The sequence below is a fragment of the Hypanus sabinus genome, chromosome 11 (assembly GCF_030144855.1).
Source record: "Hypanus sabinus isolate sHypSab1 chromosome 11, sHypSab1.hap1, whole genome shotgun sequence".
NCBI classification, from domain to species: domain Eukaryota; kingdom Metazoa; phylum Chordata; class Chondrichthyes; order Myliobatiformes; family Dasyatidae; genus Hypanus; species Hypanus sabinus.
Window position 1 is genome coordinate 72,189,501 of NC_082716.1, and position 22,413 is coordinate 72,211,913.

At 38.8% G+C, this 22,413-nt stretch overlaps 1 protein-coding gene across 3 annotated transcripts in view; it reads left to right on the plus strand.

The window, feature by feature from the left end:
* dennd1b (DENN/MADD domain containing 1B) overlaps nucleotides 1–22,413 on the plus strand; it is a 325,846-nt gene that overhangs the window by 268,916 nt on the left and 34,517 nt on the right. For all 3 annotated transcript variants that reach the window (XM_059984700.1, XM_059984699.1, XM_059984702.1), the window contains 6 exons: nucleotides 1,139–1,240; nucleotides 8,195–8,285; nucleotides 8,962–9,002; nucleotides 9,083–9,151; nucleotides 16,813–16,869; nucleotides 17,483–17,596. In XM_059984700.1, the coding sequence (XP_059840683.1) occupies nucleotides 1,139–1,240; nucleotides 8,195–8,285; nucleotides 8,962–9,002; nucleotides 9,083–9,151; nucleotides 16,813–16,869; nucleotides 17,483–17,596 (474 nt within the window). The remainder of the gene's footprint in view (nucleotides 1–1,138; nucleotides 1,241–8,194; nucleotides 8,286–8,961; nucleotides 9,003–9,082; nucleotides 9,152–16,812; nucleotides 16,870–17,482; nucleotides 17,597–22,413) is intronic.

Consider the following 22,413-nt stretch of genomic DNA (forward strand, 5'->3'; position numbering starts at 1 on the left):
CACCATAGAATATGCAGTAGTTGCTAAGCCTTTTGAGTGAGTATATAGATGTGATTGTTACTATAACCTGTAAAGTTTGTGCGTTTTTTCTGTGATGGTCCTATGTGTTTCATAGGTGTGTTTTGGTCTACCTCTTTCTTAGGCTTTAGCTGTCCTGTCCAGTTTGAATCAGACAGTGAGAAATAGCTATCAAAAAATGGCATGAGCCAAGCAAATATAAATGCCAACTGTTAAGCCAAAAATAATCTATACAGTAATTGAGCCACAAGCGTATCAAAGTGGGTTTTCTATAGAGTATGTGTCGGTTTCCATGGCAGTAGACTGTATCTGTTCTCCGATCTTGCACCAAGAGGTGCATTATGTGAACCTGGGAAATAACAGTTGCTTTTTTTTAAACTGTTGGTGCTCCACCTATGTCGATAAACATTGTATTCCCTTCTAACTTCAAGAGGTTTCTATTTCAGTTGGTACTGAGATTTTTAATTATTTTTTAATTTAGAGATACAGGACCCGAACTCACTCTGCCCAATTATACACACATTTTTCACTGGCACAAACCAGTAACTGATTCAGTATCCATATCCAGATTTAATATAATAGTTCAAGAGTAAAGCACACTTGCTAATGTGTAATTGTATGGCCATTCCTTAATGGAAATTAGAACAGGATGACTAAACCTCTTGGGCTTCCAGCCAGGTACAGGTATCAATTATAACCGATGTTTCAGTGACAAACTCTGCCATCTTCTGATGAAGAGTTTATTTGTCATCTATGCTGGGAAAGTACCAGATCCTTTTGTTTTTAGAGCAGGACAGTTAATAATTTGCTTTCTGCTTAAGTCGCTATAACTTATTTTTATATTTTTAAATGAAGTTAGTTTCAATCATCTTATACATATTTTAAGTAATGAGAAGTTTGTTTCTCATGTGTTAAGATGGAATCTTCTAAGCTCCCTGTTAACCATTGCTTTGACGACATAGAACATAATCTGTTTTTTATTAACATAATACATTGGTCTGGATCATTGCAAGTCCTCTTTAGGAAAAAAAACACAATAGCATTAGAAATATACATGCTGTGAATTGTTAAGAAGAAAATTGTGCGTTTGAATAATTTTCTTATAAATGTTTAATTTCAGGGAGAGCCAATTACATTTTGTGAAGAGAGTTATGTGGCCCATCGAGCCAGCACTATAAAACACTTCCTTCAAAATGCTGTGCAGCTTCAACTCTTCAAGCAGGTACGATCAAAACAGAAGTTTATTGTAATATGGAAAAGCTGCTGGGGCAATACTATATACTTGGAGAGAAAAGTCCTGCACTGGGAACAGAAAAGGGTCCGAGTTTGGCAAGTGTTGACACAGATTGAAAAGCCTCATTTTGCGCCATACAGTTGTCTTGATCATTGCAAGTATACTTCCACAGGCTGTAGAAATGCTGAAATTGTGCCAAAAAAGGGAGTGAGATACAATGCTGGAGCTTTCAGGAATGAACACGACATACAAATTATGTTGCCATTGTGCAGGGACTTGTACACCTGACTAATGCAGGTTTAAAGGTGGAACTTGCAGAAAATGCAATAAAGTAGGAAACATACAAAGAACATGTCGGGCAGACAAAAATAAATGGACTGCACAAGGAAGAGAAAAAGCTAAAAAATCAAGTTGCAGTTTCAAAAAGAGCACGAACCTGTATGCTGTTGATAGAAAAATCTGATTGTAATGAGAGTGACAATGGACTACGTAGCCTTGAGAGTTACAATGTGAAAACTAACAAGAGACGACGACTATGGCTTACACCAGAAGTGAATCAGTTAAAATGGAATTGGACACTGGCTTAGCTATTGCAGTCATTTCACAAAATGAGTTTGAAAAGTAAAATATTTAGAAACATAGAAAATAGGTGCAGGAGTAGGCCATTCAGCCCTTTGAGCCTGCACCGCCATTCAGTATGATCATGGCTGATCATCCAACTCAGAACCCTGTACCTGCTTTCTCTCCATACCCCCTGATCCCTTTAGCCACAAGGGCCATATCTAACTTCCTCTTAAGTATAGCCAATGAACCAGCCTCAACTGTTTCCTGTGGCAGAGAATTCCACAGATTCACCACTCTCTGTGTGAAGAAGTTTTTCCTCATCTCAGTCCTAAAAGGCTTCCCTTTTAACCTTAAAGTTCAAAGATACTGAACTGAAACCTGCAGATAACCAACTAAGAACTTACACTGGAGAAAAGATAATGACATTTGTAACAGTGAAATACAGTAACCAATGGACCACATTGGTCTTGTATGTAGTTAAAGCAGAAGGGCCAACATTGTGGGGCTACTGTGCTCCACCCCTTGAATTCATTACTACTGATTGGGAAGAAATGACAATGGTCAAAGCAGTGTGAGGTGATGTTCCAGAACACAAAAGGAAATGGTGACGTCAGACACTGTACTCACACGTTGTGGTCCACCTTATTCTTTGAAGCTTGTCTGTTATTCCTCTCCTTAAGGAATGTAGATGCGGTCATTTCACATGTCATGAGGGAAATGAACATCCATAGCCTTTGCATGACAGTCTTACCGCAGTTGGGAAAAATTACATATGGATTGACAGAGAGGCCATGAGTCTGGTAAAACATTTCAGCCAGAACTTGTATGGGAGGGAGTTTATCTTCATTACTACTTAGAACAATTAGTGTTCATTTTCAATCCACAAAAGGGTGTTTCACTAACTGCAGCACAAATATAGAGATGGGTTCCAATTTTTGGAGAACACAATTACAAGATCAAATTCAAAAGGATACCTAATCATGGAAATGCTGATGAATTGTTCTGTTGTACTTGAAAAAATTTACAAAAATAGGATACTACTTTTGACATATTCTCCCTAATGTACATCAAAAATCACTCTATTACAGTAGGTAGGTAGGCCTCCATTAGTCTTGATAGACCATGGATTTGCGCCTTGGAAAGTTTCCAGGACACAAGCCTGGACAAGGTTTTTTTTAATGGAAGACCGGCAGTTGCCCAAGCTGCAAGTCTCCCCTCTCCATGCCACCGATGTTGTCCAAGGGAAGGGCATTAGGACCCATACAGCTTGGCACTGGTGTCACCGCAGAGCAATGTGTGGTTAAGTGCCTTGCTTCAGGACACACACAGCGTCAGCCAAGGCTCGAACTAGCGACCTTCAGATCACTAGGCAAACACCTTAACCTTTTGGCCACGTGCCAGTGATTACAGTAGAGATGATCAAAAGGAAAACCAGAAAAGGCCCCACACTCTCAGTTCTACATGTCCACCCAAAGTGACTGGAATGTACAGCAGAAATTCAATTTCTCCCATCTTTACCAGCACCAGGGTGAGCTTGCTTTTAACATGGGTTGCCTTCTGTGGGGACTCACAGTTGCCGTACCATCCAAGCTGAAAGCTTAAGTGTTCGAGGAGCTACATGTCAGTCATCTAGGCAAGGTCAAAATAAAAGCATTAGCTCATAGCTTTGTCTGGTGGCCTGGGATAGATTGAGCAGCTTCCTCGGGATGCCAACACGTCCAAAAGAAAGGTGTCCAGAGCTGTCGAAACCACTTCCCAAAGTTCCAAAGTCAACTCCTACAACCACCAAGGAAGAGGCCCCAGATCCTGAGATTGCTTCACAGTCACAAGTCTCACCTGCTACAGGTTGTATGTAAGACGTATATATGAAGGGCATATGTCATTATGCCACCATGTCATATGTGCACACCTCAGTAAAGTAAGAAGGAAGTGTACACGAGTTATCTCCTGCTCCATGCTTTTCTTTCAATTAGCTTTTTTTTGGAGTTGCAAAGCATAACAGTGGCCATTAGGGATCTTCAAAATTATGATGACAGATGCCAGCCAGGCCTTGGGGAGGATGCTTCCACTTCTTGGGAGGGGTCCTGATTATGACTTTCATTAATAACTCCAATAGGGAGTTCAAGAGGAATTCTTCTAGAGTGTGGTTTAAATTTGGGTCACAGAGTAGTTGAGGCAATTAGCTTTACGGGGAGATAGGTAAATGCTCAATGGAGAAGTTCTTGGTGGGTAGAGATGCAGAACTTGTGGGTGGAATGTGAAGTTGGCTCACTGCTTTATCCCTCGCTTCTGTCAACCCAGAGGAACTGAGGGAGCATAAGCCTCACGGTATTTGGTGGGTGGAAGGTGTGTCACCTGTGTACTGCAATTAGTTAGTTTTCAAAGCATCTCTGAAAAATACCACATCTAATTTGTGATTGTTTCCTCAAGCCATGTTTCTCTGCATATTCTCCCTCCCTGAGTTATTCTCAACTTGAGCTTTCTGGAATGTCTAACTCCTTTAGACATATCAGTCTGTCTCTCAAATGATCTAAAACTCTCCACCTCAATTCTGTTTACATAATAAAGAAATACGAAGAAGCTATTTTGAACCATTATCTCTCAGCTGAGTCTTCAGTGGAGTATCTAATTAATCTCTCTCCCTCATATTCTCTTCACAGTTCTTTTATACTTCTGCTTCTCTCTCAAAGTCATTTAACCAAACTTTTGCAATTTGTCAACGAACCTACTTCCACAATTAAAATCACAACTTGCAGCTATTGTTCCTCATCTACCTTGGTTCATTTGCTAATCACTTTGAATCTTAATCCTCCGCTAATTGCACTTTTTGTAACTTAAAGTAGTTTGTTCCTCTTTCATCTTCAAAAATAGTTCATCAGTATCAAACCTCTTCCAAATGTTCTCCGTTGCAAATGGAGCAATCATTAATTCTCCACCTCATCAAACTCATATCCAGATCTAATTCTTATGGATTGACATTTTTTAATTAAAAGCCTTTAATTTTCTCTAAAATTCCATAAACACCAGTTTTAGGAAATTATGGGTACCGAAGCAGATCATCCCATTATTTGGATATCCTTATGCACATTTTGTCCATCGGTGATGTTTTTCTAACACTCAAGAAGAAGTGTGGAGGTTGCGGAGGGTGATAAGAGAAGGGAATGGTCATGCTGATGCTGAGGACCTAAATTACTATCTGTAACATCTGTCATGTGTTGCTGAGTCATTCTTAGAAAATAAAATTGTCCTCCACAATATCCACAACTCTGTATTAAACTTCCCTTCTTATGTTTTTCATTCAACTCTACTCAGAATTTCTGAGTCATTATAAGGTCAAATATTTTTTCACCACTTTTCAAAAGTTGTTATTCACATCTTAGTTCTTGCATGTTTGCTAACTGATTTCCAAATGCATTTACAGATGAGTATTACCTCATTTTGAGAGGTAAATATGTACTGAATAAGTTGTCATACATCTGTTTAGACATCGATAATTTGTCTCATGTTGTTAAGTTGATGTGATTTAGTAGTATGTGGAGAATGACAATGAATCAAGTGCTATCTTATGGCAGAAGAATTTCTTGAGTTGTCAGAGCGATAGCAGCCGGCACTTCAAAGACACTTCTGCTCTGTGGTAGCTCAGTTGTCTTTATCTTATTCTGCTCAACATGAAATCCAATAAAATACACTGATCTGACCATGAACCAAGGCCTTTATTCTTGGAAAAGGGCCCATTTAAAATAAATAGGACTTTGTCCAATAAAGTTATAGAATATCTGCCTGGTTTCTATCATTTGTATCCCATTTTCTTCTGCCATTGTTTTGATTTTTCGGGAACTTAGCCTGCTTCATATTAGCAACTGAACTCACAGCATCAGCTTACCAGTGACTGCAGTACATCTGCATTCAGTATAAGTAGTTCATTGCACATTTATCTTCTACTTGAATCTTCCGTGGTGTTTGGGATAATTTTACTCTATTTTTTCCACTGTCAAAGAAATATTTTTCACCATGAAGTGAATAGTCACGGTCCTTTTCCCAAGGTAAAGGAGTCTAGAATTGCAGGGCATCGATTTAGGGCGAGAAGGTAAAGAGTTAAAGGTGACCTTAGTTGTACATTTTACACACAGAAGGTGGTTGACATATGGAACAAGCTGCCAGAGAACGTAATTGTCCCTGCCTCTACCACAACCTTTAAAAGACATCTGGATAAGTGCATGGATAGGCAAGGTTTAGAGCAGGCTTTCCCAACCTTTTTTATGTTATGGACCCTACCATTAACAAGGGGTCTGTTTAGAACCCCTGGTTTAGAGGACCTGGTCCAAACGCAGGGAAGTGGAAATAATTCGGGGTATCAAGTAAGTTGGGCCAAAGGGCCTGTTCATAGTTCAAGTTTAATTGTCATTCAATCATACCTGAATACGGCAAAACGAAATAGCATTATTCCAGGGCCAAGGGCAGCACACGGTACCAGCTGTCACACACAACACAAATCACATATAGCACCCATACAGTAAGATAGCAAGCACATGTAAGATATCGGTAAGAAACAGTCATACAAAAACATATATTGTCCAAGGCCCTGAGTCCAAGAATGTTGCAAAAGTATACAAACACAATACGGCTTGTCTTCTGCCAAGAAAACACTAGGGGGCAGCACTGGCTCCACCTTAGATGTAGTGCCACATTGCCTCCAATGGAGCACACCGTCACTGACGTCTCTTCCCTGAGTGGCCGTAAACAGATGATACCACAGCTCAAGGCCTAGTCCCCACTACAAATGAGGCCACGTAGTTCCTCTCTCACCCGCCGATAAATTAGTAAATGGGACTTGTGGCATCCCGCAATGTCCAATGGGGTCTTGTGATCACAAGAAAAGCGACTAAGACGATCACTTGCTGTTAGAGTACACATCTCCTTCACACACCGATGCCTCTGATGCAGCACGATCCTCACCAAGACCAGCTCCTTCAGTTTCTCTGCGAACGAGCAACTCGCTAATGGGGTAGACCTACAGTACTTTAAGTTCTTAATGTCCAGCAGGGTCTTGCGATCATTAAAAAATGTGTTTAAAAAGGAAAATACACCTTTGATTGACCCCATAGCAGCTGCTGTAATTGTACATGCTGCCATCTTACTATACACTCTAAACACCCTGTGCTGTTTGACTTGTGAAATCTATGAACCTATTTCCATTGATCATGCTAATGCCAGTCAGTCAAAAACAACAGCTACTTCTGGCCTAAGTGTTTTTAAATGGTGGTTGATGCTATCAAACTGTAACAAGTTGATTGGGGGCTTTTTTTTAAATGTTCTGTAAATTTTGAAGGATTTGTCATGAAATAGGTTGAAATCTTTTGTACAGATTATTTAATGAGATCTGATCATCTGAAAAAGTTATGAACTGAACTATCAATACAAGGCTATATATTTTAACATGCCCTTATAATATTTACAAATTAAATTGACTGGTACAAAGCCTTGAGAGTTTGAATTTTACCTCCCAAGAAATGACCTGTGTTTTCTTTGTTTCTCATGCTGAGGCATGAAGAAGGCAACACCACAGACAGATTCTGTTAACTGAAGTTGGCTTCAAACATTCAACATTAGACCAAAAGCATACGTTTCATCTGAACACTCCATAACATAGTAATATTGATTTGTATTTTCTGTGGGATTTGTAGACGTTAACTAAATTTTTGTGTAAGAAAACCGACAGTTTGAGTTCCCATGGTTTGAATGCTAAACTCAAATGAGTATGGTTTTGTAAGTTCAACACGGTAAACTTTTAAAGCTTTTTCGAAGTTGTGATTTTTTTTATGATAGCTTGAGCCACAAGGCTGCCAAAGGGGAGTTTCTATAGGCTATGTATTGGTTCCAATGACAGTGGGCTCTGTCAGTTCTCTGAAGTTTCACAAATAGTTACATTGTGTGAACCTGACAACTGACCATTGGGTTTGTTATTAAACTGTTAATGCTCCAGCTCTGCACATAAATTGTGTTCCTTCAGATAAACATGCATAGCAGGAAGCTAAAATCTTCCCAATCTTAGCTGCATTTTTCCCAACCATCAAAGGTCGATTCTTGTAATCGCGCAAGAGCTAGTTGAGAATAACTAACTGCCCATGAACCTTTGATTCATCCTCGTCCTCCCCAATCACAGAACACTGATGCTAATCAGGGAATGGGATTGTTCTAAGAACTAGCATTAACCTGATGATTTGAAATGAATCTTGTAATATGCAGTGTAAACAAAAAAGGAAGATGTTTCAGTTTTCCTTTTTAAAATGAACTAAATTGGAACAATCTAGCTCACCCATTAATTATGTGTTTATTTTTTTCCAATTTCACTGAACCTTGCATTTTTTTATCTTTTAGTTTATTGATGGCAGATTGGAAAAATTAAATGCAGGGAAAGGATTTTCTGATATTTTTGAAGATGAGATCACTGCTGGAGGTTATAGTGGAGGTAAGAACCTAAAAGTATATATCTTCATTATTAATATTTTAGAGATGTTCTAGTTTTATACCCCTTGAGATTGTCACATTTCAAATGACACAAATCCATCCACCTTTCCTTTCTCTTGGTCTAGGTTAATGGCTGGCCTGGCTATTGATCAGTCACTAGATCATTAATTTTGTTTAAGGTGATTTGATTTTGTCTTGTTGGGATAGTGATTGCTTTCAAATGCTGACATTATTGTAGAAGAGCATTGTGATTTTGGATTACTTGCTCAGTTTTTTGCACTAATTCAGGAATAGGCAGTGAGGTGTATCTGAACATTATAGAATAATTGGGGTCAGAGCAATGTTGTAGCAATTGTATATAAAATGGAGAGGGGGGAGGTTTAGGTCTTAACTGAAAGGTGAGATTTTTAAATGACTTTTGGAAACTTTGTTCTAATACTTAAAAACGAAAATGGATCTCATATTCTTAAAATATCCCCATATTTCCTCTAAATTTTGAATATATGAACATTAACTTTGCTCTCCTGTAGCTTACCAGAAAGAAGTATTAATCTATTTTTCTTGGTAATTTCACTGTTCTGCTTATTCTTGGTATTCGTTTGGGTTAATCCTCTGTGAACTGATTTCAATGCATTAATAGCTGTAATAATGGATATTATTTCCAAATTAATCCACAGGAAGTTCAAAGTCTTATCAACAATGGATCTGCACAGTCAAGGTGAGACTATATACACCTTTTCTTGGTTTTACGTCCTTATTCTGATTCTGATTCTAATTCCATTTTTTTTTTCTTTGCAGAAAGGTGGAGCTCTAATAAATACAGTAATGACAAAAGCAAATCCTGCCATGAAAACAGCATACAAATATGTAAGTCTCTTCATGGAATACCTGCAGCTAAATGTGAGGATGTAAGCATGCTACTCACAAAATGAGGCATTTGATGCAAGTATTGCTGAAGAACAAAATGATCCTTAACTTTAAATGTGCAACAGTGCCTGATCACTTTGGTTGTTAAATCTGTTTTTGTTTTTCTCAGATGTGTAATATCTGAAGGTGTGTCTGCCCAACACTCTCTTTTACAGAGAGGTCCAAATGTTTGTCTGGAAACAGACACTTCATGTTTGATAGCTGTTTCCTTTCTCTGTGCAAAGTAAAACTGAGGGCATTGTGGATGATCTTCCCGTTCTGTGTTGATGATGTCATTAGTTGACTGCTTCCAAGTTTCCCCTAGCCAACTGTTCCATCGCAGTTTATCATCTTTGGACTTTATTGGAATTCGAGTGCAAATTACAGTCAAAATTGTGTTCCAGTTTGGAAGTATAGTTGCGATTAATCATTCCATTTGCTAATTTGCATAATAATACATAGTCTTTCATAAAGCACTGAAGTCAGATAACATTTCATACGTTTGTGTCATTTCAGCTCTTGCATTTAAAAACAGTGTTTCATATACTTAACGCAGCAAGTGATAACAATGTCTTGGTCTGTACAGCTTTTTATTGCTTTACAATATGTGGGCATCATTGGCAAGGCTAGTGTTTCCTGCCCATACCTAATTACACTCAAGGCAGAAGTACTGACCTGGTGTCTTGAACTGCTACTGCCCTCATTGTGAAGGTATTCCCATGGTACTGCAGGATCATGATCTCTGTATTTTAGGTACATTGTTGTTGAAGGTGACATATCTCCACATCAGGATAGAGTGTATCACGGGGACACACTAGCAAGTGGTGGCATTCTCATGAGTTTGAGATTTTATTTTTCTTGGTGGCTGAGGCTACAGGTTCAGGGAGGTACAGTGAAACCCCATTACAACACGATCGTTCGGGTCCATCGCGAGAGAAGTGGGGTCGTGCTAAATCAGGGTTCAAGAAAATCAGTGTTCAAACTGACCCAATGTTGACCTAACATCCTAAAACACCCCTATTTTTGGCCTATTTGACCCATTTTTGCACATTTACCTTCTGGCAAGTAAATTACCTTTGAATTCAGAATCCATTCAGACAGCTTCTCTGCCTCTCGCACATCCTGTGCTGGCGTTTAAACCGGCCTAGCCATCCATTGCTAGCTTTGAACTGTGAGGTTTCTCCATTGACCTGCTTGTCAAATTTCTCGGCTTGAGCTTTGAGAATAAGACTGGAAATTGGAAGGCCTTCTGAGCGAGCTTGAATGAACCACTCATACAGGGAGTCATCGAGGCTGACGTCTTTGGCTGTCTTCAGGCATTTGGCTTTTAGTCCTGCTTTTTCTTCTACTTTGCAAAGCGACGTGCGTAACTTTTCTTCGTGAGATTTCCAGCCACGAAGTGTTGATTCCGGTATCCCAAGGTCTCGTGCAACTTGAGTTTGACTTTTAGTCTTGTTCGCGTCAAGTGTGTGAAGCTTATCTTTCACAGAAAAAGATTTTCTTTTTCTAGCAGTTTGTTCCATTTTGAACAAAAGAAGTGTCCAATGACTCACACAAAATGCTGGTGGAACGCAGCAGGCCAGGCAGCATCTTGCCGAGACCCTTCATCAGGACTAACTGAAAGAAGAGATTCTAAGAGATTTGAAAGTGGGAGGGGGAGGGAGAGACCCAAAATGATAGGAGAAGACTGGAGGGGGAGGGATGAAGCCAAGAGCTGGGAAGTTGATTGGCAAAAGGGATACAAGGCTGGAGAAGTGGGAGTATGGATTGACGTGGACATGGAGTCCAGTGACTCATGGCATTATATCCGAATTCACGTTAAATTGGGGCATGTAAAATCGGGGTTTCACTGTATTATCAGAGTAGCCTCGGCAAATAGCTGCAGAGCAATTTGTAGATGATGCACATTGCAGTCACTCTACACCTTTGGCGGAGGCAATAAATGCTTATGGTGATGGAGGAAGTGCCTCCATCAACATGACCTGGATGATGATAAGTTCGTTGAAAGTTGTTGGAGATTCATGATCCAGGCAAGTGAAGATTACTCTGTCACTTTCCTGACCTCTGCCATCCAGATGCTGGAAAGTCTTTGATTGGTCGGGAGATGAATCACGCACCCAAGAGTACCCAGCTGCAGTGGTTTTGTGTTGGGTTGAATCCATTTTCGGGTCAATAGTGGCTCTAGAATGGTAGGGACTCAGCACGAGTAATCCAGATGAAGATCAAGCAATGTAAGTGAAATTCTGTGTCCATCACTTTAAGGTACAAATATTACTTGCCACATTTCAGTCCAGTCCTGAACTTGTCCGTCTGTTTATTCAATTTGCAATGAGTTGAAAAGGGAAGTGGACATTCTTGATTTTGAAAATGACCTTCCTTCTATCATGAAGTCATTTGCATAATCTTCAGCAAGCATTCATACTTGTGATCATATACTAAGGATTTGAAGAAGCAGCTAAAGATGGATGGGCCTGTGAACTCCTGCTGTGACATCACTGAGATGACTGACCTCCAGTTGAAACCGGGTTTGCCACAAACAGTTACTTAATATTGTATATCTAGTCTACTAACTTTTACCAATATGATTCTAAATATCTAAAATGACTTAAAAGTGTATTGAACCATTTTGTAGCATCACTGGCATACACAAATCAGTAACATCTATTAATGCCTTTTGTAACATCCATTAAGGCCTTTACATGAAGTAAAAATTGTCATTCCCTGCCTCACAACACTTTGGAAATATTTCCACCACAGGACTGCAGTGATTCAAAACAGTGATACAACGCCACCCACAATCATATCCCCTGAGAGAGCTGAGAAGAAAAATAAGCAAGCATCCCAAAGGGCTCACCATGATGATTAATTTGCCAAGGGAGTTAACCAATCACCGAGCTATTTTCAGCTTGATATTTTAAACCAGCCGTCCAGCTGCAAAACCTCCGTTTAGGGTGGAAGTCTGTTCCAGTGCAGGTGCCTCAAATTTTGCTGAGTGCTTATTTGGCCCTACTCTATGCATGGGCAACCCAATCAGCCCTACTCCCTCACATACCACCCATGGCCCTGCCAATTTTGTGCTTTCAAAATGCTATCCAGCTGTCCTTTGAATGCAACAATTGAATTTGCCTTCACAACCACTTTAAACATTGCGATCTAAGTTCTAGCTCCTCACTATGTAAACATATTTTTCTTGTTTTATTTCTGGTTCTTTTGCCAATGATCTTTCTTCGATGTCCCTTGGTTCTTGACTTTACCACCACTGGAAACTGTTTCTCCCTCTCTGCTTCTAGATTTTAAACTTCTCTCTACAATCCTCTTGCAATTTTCTCGAGCCCCAAATTTTCCAAGGCATCTTCATAGAAAATGGGGTGACGGGTATTCCTCATCTTTAGAATAATTTGAAATGTCCCTTTTGCACACTGGCTGAAATCCGCAGGTCTTAACTAAAGTGCAGTATCCAGAAATGGCACAATGCTTGAGTTCTGGCTGAACCAAAGACAAAGGTGACTTTCATGCTGTTTTATCTAATTCCCAGGAAATAGCACTGGGAAAAATTTGTATCAATACATTGGAAAAGAACTCATGGTTAAAATTTCATTGAGTTCACGATTGCCCTATTTGTGACTTAATAGCTTAAAAGCACCAAAAATTCTTGGGCCTGATTTTGCATTGAAAGTAGTGACAGGACCAACATTGCCTCCCTTTTTGAAGGATTAAATCAAACAGCAATGTTCCATGTTTACATTTGTGTATTTAAACATGGAAATATAGATGTTGTGATTCAAGTGATACACATCCTCTTGAGAAAGGGTTCCCAAACGTTGTTATTTCATGGACTCTAGATTGGGAACCTCTGCTCTAGAGGCTGGGCTGAGGAGGTTTCTCACCAATAGATTGCACTTTAAAATCAATTTAATCACTATTGAGTTATGACTGTAAGTCACTGGTTGCTTAATAGGTGTGACAAAAAAAATTGGACTAATGAATTGAGGAGCAAGGAAAATTTTTATTACATTATTCATTACAATTGCTAACAACCTCTGGTATGAAAATATTACAAACATGGGGTCTCTTCCCTTTACAGTTTAGTTAGCATTGAACAGTAAATTATTGTTTGATATTTTTAACGCATTTCCCTCTTTTTCCATCTGCAATCCTCAAAAATAATCTGAACAAGTAGGAAGACAAAGGGAAATGCAGATACTGAATTCCCAAACCAACAATAGAATGCTGGAAGAGTTCAGTGGGTCAAGCAGCATCTGTGGAGGCAAAAGGCAACTTACACCTTTTCCTCCACAGATGCTGCTTGGCCTGCTGAGTTCTTCCTGTGCTTTGTTAATTGTTTTCAATATCAGTTGCACAGTCTCTATCCTCACAAAAGTGGTATTGAACTTTAATATTGCACTTCAGCAAAGCAAATACCAACTGGAAATGAAATAACATTTTTATATTTAGTCAGCAATTCAAAACACGGTGTGATCAGTTTCAGAACATAAGCAACTTTCATTTGCAAGAAAAAGAACCCTTTTCAATTACCTGGTTTTCTGCATTAATTTTTCATAAAATGTGGTTTAATCATCTAAGTCACAATAATAGACAAACATAATCTGCCTAAACTAATAATACACAAACGATTGTAATTTTCATGTTTGTATTGAACACATTGTTTAAGCATTCACAGACTAGGCTGCAAAAAGTATGTGAATCTTTGTATTTAATAACTGGTAGTACCTCCTTTAGCAGCAATAACCTCCACCAAACATTCCTTGCAGCTGCTGATTAGACTTGCAGAATGATGAGGAGGAATTTTAGACCATTCCTCCATACAAAACTGTTTCAGTTCATCAATATTTCTGGGACTGCATGCATGAACAGCCCTCTTCAGGTCATGCCACAGCATCTCAATTGGGTTAAGGTCTGAATTCTGACTTGGCCATTCCAAAACACAAATCTTCTTTTTAAACCAATCTGTTGTGGCCTTACTCATGTGTTTTGGATCATTGTGTGGTTGCATCATCCATCTTCTATTAAGCTTCAGATGACGGACTGCCACCCTGATATTCTTCTTTAAAATGTCTTGATACAATTTTGTATTCATTGTTCCCTCAACGATTACGAACTGTCAAGTCAGGAATGGCGTGCGTAAATGGGTGGACCCCACGTCTAAGAAAGGATGTGCTGGCGTTGGAGAAGGTTCAGGAGAGGTTCTTGAGAATAATCTTGATAATAAACATAAAAGGAGCACTTGATGGCTCTGGGCTTGTACTCACTGGAGTTTAGAAGAATGGGGGGGGGGGGTGGGTGTGGAAACCCAATTGAAACACATTGAATTTTGAAAAGCCTAGATTGAGTGGATGTGGTGAGGATATTTCTTGTAGTGGGAAAGGCCAAGACACTTTAGAACAAAGTTGAGCAGGAATTTCTTTAGCTAGAGTGTGGTGAATCTGAGGAATTCATTGCCACAGACTGCTGTTGTGTTATATTTAAAGCAGAGGTTGATAGGTAAGGGCATTAAAGGTTACAGGGACAAGACAGGAGAATGGGCTTGAAAGTGAAAATAAATCATCCATGATAGAATGGCGGAGCAGACTAGATAGGCCAAATGGCCTAATTCTGCTCTTGGGTTTCGTGGTCTTATTTAAACCACATGCTGAGGGTTCGTATGCAGCACTCTAGTGCTTTCAATTTCCACTTGCAACTGTTTACACCAGGAATTGAGGTCAAGAGGGTCGAAAGTTTCAAATTACCAGGGGCACAATCGAGGAGCGGTTAGCATAACAGTATTACAGTGCCAGTGACCTTCAATCCTGCCACTTTGTGTCAGGAGTTTGTATGTTCTCCCTGTGGCTGTGTAGATTTACTCCCACATTCCAAAGACTTACGGGTTAGTAGATTAATTAGTCACATGGGTGTAATTGGGTATCTTGGACTGTTGGGCCAAAGGGCCTGTTACTGTGCATTATCTCTAAACAAAGAAATTCTAGGCCCTGAGGCAACAAAGCAGCCCTAAACCATGATGCTCCTTCCACTATACTTAAGGGTTCTGATGAAGTTTTGATGTTGGTATGCAGTGCCCTTTTTCTTCCAAACAGAGCGGTGTGCATTTCTGCCAAAAAGTTCAACTTTTCTCTCATCTGTCTACACCACATTGTCCCAAGAGTGTTGTGGAACATCCAGATGGTGCTTTGCAAACTTGAAGAGCAATAATTTTGTTTTGGAGAGCAGTGGTTTCCTCTGTGGTGTCCTTCAATGAACGCCATTCTTGTTCAGTGTTTTTCTTATAATGGACACATAAACAGACTTTAGCAAGTTCCAGAGATTCTGCAGAGCCATTGCACATTCTGCTCTTGGTGTGATCTTCGCAGGATGCCCATTCCTAGGGAGAGTAGCAATGGTACTGAGTTTCCTCCATTGGCTGACAATTTCTCCTACCATCGACTGATGAATACTCAGGTCTTTAGAATGCTTTTGTAGCCTTTTCCAGCTTCATGTATCTCTACAATTGTTTTAAAGTCCTCTGAAAGTTGTTTTGATCAGGGCATAGTGCACATAAACAGACCTTTGAGGAGAGCTGGCTCTGCCAGTAATTTGACCTTGTGTGTGTGTGTTTTTTATAGGGCAGGGCACCCCTAAAACCCACAGATCTAATCTGATCTCATTGATTGGAACACCTGACTCCAAATAGCTGTTGTGGAAGGCATTACCCCCAGAAATTCACATACTTATTTTGAACCTAGTCTGTGATTGTTTAAATGGTGTACTCAGTATTGATGAGGAGAGGTACAAGTGTTTGTTATTAATTTAACAGATTGTGTTTGTGTATTACTGTGAATTAGATAAAGATCAGATCACATTTTATAATCAATGCAGGAAAACAGGTAATTGCAAAGGGTTCGCAAACTCTTTTTTTGCAACTGTAGCTTGTGGTAATATTTCATCTGAAAGCCCTGATAAACTGAAGTGTGGTAGAGGATGTGCAATCAGATTACTTCTTTACCATGGTTCAAATTTCACAGTGGCAGCAAAGAATTTCAATTCAAGTAATCAACAAAAGAACTAATACTAGTAAAGGTGGTACTGGTGACCATGCAATTGCAGGATTGTTATAACAATCTAACTTTGTTTCAGGCAAGGAAATCTTTACTATCTGGTTGCGCCTTTATGTTAATATAGAGCCACCTTTGGGATTGACTACTATTTGGGATATTTAGATAGGGGTCACAAATTCTGGCATTGGCAGCTATATCCACATCCTGTGAATAAATAAATGCATTTAAGAGATTAAAGAAAGCCATTCTCAGTGAAAATAATTGGTTTTACTATCTGATGGCATCTCTAAAAGAAAATTGTTATGAACTATACATAAGAAGAAAGTTTTATTATATTTAAAAGGAATGTTTCCTTCTCCCCCCCCAACCACCTTATTCTGGCGTGATCCCCTTTCCTTTCCAGTCCTGAAGAATGTTCTTGACCCAAAATGTCGACAGTTTATTCATTTCCATAGATGCTGCCTGATCTGCTGAGTTCCTCCAGCATTTTGTGTGTGTTGCTTTGGATTTTCAGCATCTGCAGACTTTCTCATGTTTATGATTTGCTGTATAAAACATTTTCTTTTCTTCAAGGCCAAGAATCAGGCTAAGATGGGGATCAAAGAAGTGAAGAGCATGTTAAAGCAGAAGGTACATAACATATCTGACTTCATTTACGTTGTATTCTTTGAAATATCTAAAGCAAGAAAGTTGCAAGAGACATTGTCTGTTAATGATTTGTGAAATTTGCTTAGTTCTTTGTTCAATAATATGCATTTTTCATAACTGACCCTCAGGCTATCATGATCTGCTATTGTCTCATGCAGTGGCTGAATGATCCTTTTTTTGTTTGCCTATTTTATTACAGAAATATTGATGTCCCAAATATTGCTTAGAACATAACGTGCATTTTAATGAAGATGATTGTTTTGATATTGCAGTTGATGCTTTAAATGTCTAATTGGCACTGAAATCATAGCCAACTCACATGTAAAGTTTGCGTAGATTTATGTCAAACAGACTACCAGCAGAGTTAAAATGTAAAATCGTCTTTTGTTAGTAACAAAGTGTAGATTAAACAGAATACAGACTGATACTGTGTTCCTAGACTCATTGCAAATTCATATTTGGGGAAAAGTGCCTTCCTTGTTAATGGCTGAGAGAAATTTGGTGTTGGGTGGTGAAGAAAATAGTTTTTCACTTATGATATTTCTATCATCAAATTGAGCTGAACTGAAGCCATTGGATTTACTGTTTTACACAGGAAGCAAATGAAGATGATGACATGGATTACAACAAGACTACATCTCCAAACCTACAAAGGCGATCGAACTCGGATATTTTGAAGAATAGGCTTCCAGCCACTAAACGTAAACAGGTAAGGAAAGGAATTGGACTAATTTTTGTGGAATATCCATTTTATTTGCTTTATCTGTCCCAATTTTACGAATATATATTTGACATATATTTTGTCTAATTTTGAATGGCTTTGTTAATTTTATTATTGGGATTAGCTTTCATTAATTGCAGAGCATCCACAGTGACTTCCATTTCATATTATTATTTCAATACATTAATGTTCAAGACACATTTTAACAAATAATATCAATGTGGAGTATTTGTAGTTACGACCAACTTCAGAAAAATCCTCCAAAATGCTTCAAGCAATATCGAGAAGATGGGGGGCAAACTTGAAATACTGTTACAGCTGTCTGTGGACTTTCCATAGGGTGTTACAGTGGAACATTGTATAAATCAGAGAACCGAAAGAGACGATGTCCACTGTCCAGCAAATTGTACTCTTAAATGAACAGGGCAAGTAACTATGCACCTTAGTCAGCTTGATTGAGGAGTTGTTTTCTGTATTTCAACCAGAAAATGGTAGCTGAAATATTTATATGCATGAAGCAAAACTGTGAAGGAAAGAAGATTGGTGTGAGAGGGTAAACAAACATTCTTTGCAACAATGTCTGCACTTGACATGTACAGTCCTGACGAAGGGTCTCGGCCCGAAATATCGACAGTCCTCCTTCCTATAGATGCTGCCTGGCCTGCTGTGTTCCACCAGCATTTTGTGTGTGTTGCTTGTATGATTTATAAACTGTTTTGGGATATTAAAGATGCTATAGAAATCAGAAGTTTTAAATTACCAACAATAATTAAAATCTGAAAGTGGGAGACTTAACATAGTAAAATGGTAGTGATGATATGACGAAGCACAGAAAGAGACTTAAAAAGGCTAGTTCTAGAAATCTAAATTTTAACAGAATTTTGCAACTTCTTAGCAGGTCAAGGGACATCTGTAGACAACAAAATGGAGTTAACTTACCAGTTACATTAGATTTTTCTTCAGAACTGAAACACAAACTGTTTCTCTCTCCATAGGTGTTACCTAACCTGCAGACTACTTCCAGAATTGGTAGCATTATGTCTTTCAGGTATTCTATGTAGTTATCGTGAGCTAGTGCTGCTCTTACTTTCTTTGCTTGAAATGTCAGATTGACTCATTTATACCACTCCCTTGCCTGCATTGGAGAATCATGTGCCAAACCCACTGGAGCATTTGTATACATAATTTATTCTGATATGTCAGTGCAGTCCTGAAGCCATATTGTTTTACCAAAGGTACCGTATTTCAGATGAGGGGTCAAACTGAGGCCCCCTTTTGTTTGTCCAACTGAATGAACGAGATCTTGTGAGAAGAAATCCCTCCTCAGTTAACACTATCAATATTTGCACTAAACATATTTGAAGAAACAAATACATTTCCCATTGAAAGAGCAACTAAAAAAATCACCACTCCCACATACGCACAAGCAATATTATGTTTGAGTTGTACAATCTGTAATAATGAATCAATAATTGAAGATTTAACAAGTACTGACTATTTATTGCCAATAACACCTATTCCGGCAGCTCACAGAGCATATAAACCTGGAAAATAGTTTAGAATTGCAGGTGTGTGGAAGGTGAACAGAGCACTATTTTTCAGAGTAGCAGAAAATTTTATCAGGCAATATAAACAGATGGTAAATATCTCTATTTACAAACATTAAAGGAAGACTTTCATCTTTAAAATTTCAAGTTCACTTCCAAGTACATTTCCCTGCCAACGTCTCTAAGCAGGGTTGAGTTTTGCAGTGCCCCATTTGAACCGTGGAGCTTTCTGTCCTTGGGTGAAAGTTTTTTTCTATTTACGCATTGACTATTGGATCATGTACATTTTTTAGCCAATCTGTGAACCCTTTTGCAGCATTGCGAATTATAAAAGAAACTACACAACAGCTACGTGACTCAGTTATACAATGATGAAGCATTAAATGGTGGTTGTGAACTACCAGAATTAATTAAGGGAAGGAACACCAATAGGAGTCACAGAGCAGAAGTCATAGAATAGTTCTCTTCATTGCACGGCATAACATATTGAAATACCCAGGAGAACCCCTGGTGGTAGTTTGTTGTCTGAAAACATTAAATGTATCTTCGGTCACTTTTAGAGTTAAATGTTCTTTTGAATAAAATACACAATGACATGCATGAATATTCTATTTTTAGTGGTGATAAGTTCCTTGTAATTTCAAGTTATTTGTCAAAACCCCATTCTTTGTTTTATAGCTTTATAAAAGTGACATTTTTCCTTAGATGGTTAATTGTAGTGTTTTGTGTTGCAGTGTACTTTGGGCCTCATTGAAAACAATAGCCAAGAAACACGTCAGTAAAGTCCATTTATTTTTTGCACTCCAGATATGTGGAGAGATTTGTTAAATTTTCTTGTTGTTTTACAGCCACTTTTCACATTGAGAAATTAAAAGGAATTTCTCCTGCTATCTCTTAACATAATCAGTCTTGCAGAACATTTTAATTATCTGCCTTAAAGTTGTTGGTTTTGTTCATACAGCCAACATTGTTAAAGGACTACTTGTGTCATCCTTGGTGACAGTTGCCATGTGTTTTGTGACACTTCAAACATAGACCATGCATAAGGTTTATTTGAATGAATCTTGATAGTTAACAATGGAGTGTATTCTCTGTGCCATTTTTTGGTAATGTTCCGATTTTTAAAAAAACTTTAAATAGCCGGCTGGTGGTGCAATGGCATCAGCGCTGTACTCCAGAGCCAAGGCTTCCAAGTTGGGCCACCCCTAAAGCCTGTTTAAGGCCACAAGTTTTAGCTTGTTTTCAAGGTACAGAAAAGCTGACACAGCTAAGTCATGAAGGCCAGACTCTGAACAACTGTTTATTTATTGAGACACAGCATGAAATAGGCTCTTCTGGCCCTTTGAGCCACACTGCCCAGTAACCCCCGATTTAGCAATTTACAGTGACCAATTAACCTACCAAATAGAATGTCTTTGGACTGTGGGGGGGGGGGGGGGGGGAGCTGGAGCACCTGAAGGAAACCCACACGGTCACAGAAAGAATGTACGACTCCTTACAGTCAGCAGCGGGAAGTGAGTCCTGGTCAGTGGTAACATAAGCATTGTGCTCACCACAACGCTGCTGTGTCGTGCTTTCTGATGCTCTCGGTGATGGTCCTTCCAGTCCAATCATTTTTAGATTTCTAGAACCATTTATAAATTATTTATTCAGTTAGTGTATCCTCTCATCCCGTAGCTTTTTAAAGAAAATACAGAAGATGGAAATATTCAGCAAGTTAGAAAACATCTCTGTTAACTCTACTGCTTTTTCATTGAAGCTGAAGCTCTTTTGATATTTTCTGCACTTGGTTTAAATTTACCACACCTGCAATAACATGGTCTTGTGCTGCTGTGTGACTCTTAAAATAGAACAGTACAACGCAGGAACAGGACCCTCAGCCCACCGACTCTGTACTGACCATCTGATCAAGGGCCAACTTTATTTACCATACACATTTACATGTATTTGGAATTTATTGGGTATGTTGCTCAGGGTGCAACATGCAACAAAAAACAAAATTTATACAAAGTAAGTTAGAGTTCAATGGTCGGATAGGGAATAAAATGTGCATAAATACATAAATATCAGCATTTATTTGCAATATGAAGAAAATTATTAAAAATGCTTTAAAGTATGTGCAGTGATGGGAGACATGATAGCTAGAGGGGGCGGGGAAGCAAACTATAATGGTTGATCAGATTAACTGCCTGGGGAAGGAAACTTCTAAGATGGCGTGAATAGCCCTTTGCTTTAATTGCCCTATAGTGCTTACTAGAAGGGAGCTTTTGTAGGGTGGGGAATGTCAGCAATAATTTTCCTGGCTGCTTCTTGACCTGGACACATACAAGTCTTATAATGATGGTCGACTGCAGCCAATTACTTTTACTGCTGACGTGACAGGTAGCTGTAGTTCTTGTGTATTTTGAGGGGCTGCTGCACTAGACCAGACAGTAATGGCTGATGTGAGGATGTTCTCTATGATGCCAGTGTAGTATAGCTCCAGTATTGTATGGGGAAGATGGAATTTTATGAACTGGTACAGGAAGTACCATCCTTCAAAATTTCCCAGTATTTTCTCCCCAATATTCCCAACAAATCCTCCCTGATTCTACCTGTCTTTAATTTTGCACAGTTGCTTTATTTGGTTTGACTATTAAGCATGCATATTCTTCAATTAAGAATCCGTTGTCAAAACCTTATCTGCTTGCTTAAGTTCCTCAGATGAAAAACATGATTTTCTTCCACACCTGATGACTCAAACTGTGCTTGGATGTAGCTTGTGGCTGGTATAATTTACATTAATTGGACCAATGCATTTTGGCAGTGGGAAGATTATTTGCGGTTGTGATGGTGAATTCCTTACCTGTGCCAAAATACTAGAAAAATGGTGGTCAGCAAATCATTCCTGGTAGTGAATAGTTTTCGTAAGCCAAATAATTGCATAGAGAGGAAATAGAAATCATCTTCGTCTAGTTATGAAACGCCACATTAAACAATGTTTTTCTTTAAGTTCAGCAATGTTATTAAGAACATAACTGTGATTACTTCATTGAGGATAAAAACCTACTGAAATAATGCCCTTATAATTAGCAGTATTTTCTTACTTGTCACTGGCTTGATGAAACAACTTAATTTGAAAATAAATACAGGTGTACCACAAATATAAAGAATTCTCCTTGTGAAGTTAATAAATTTGAAGTCACTGTGGGATTGTGAGGTCAATTATCCATGAAATTAACCCTGTAGTTTACTGTTATACACAATTACACTCTGCCA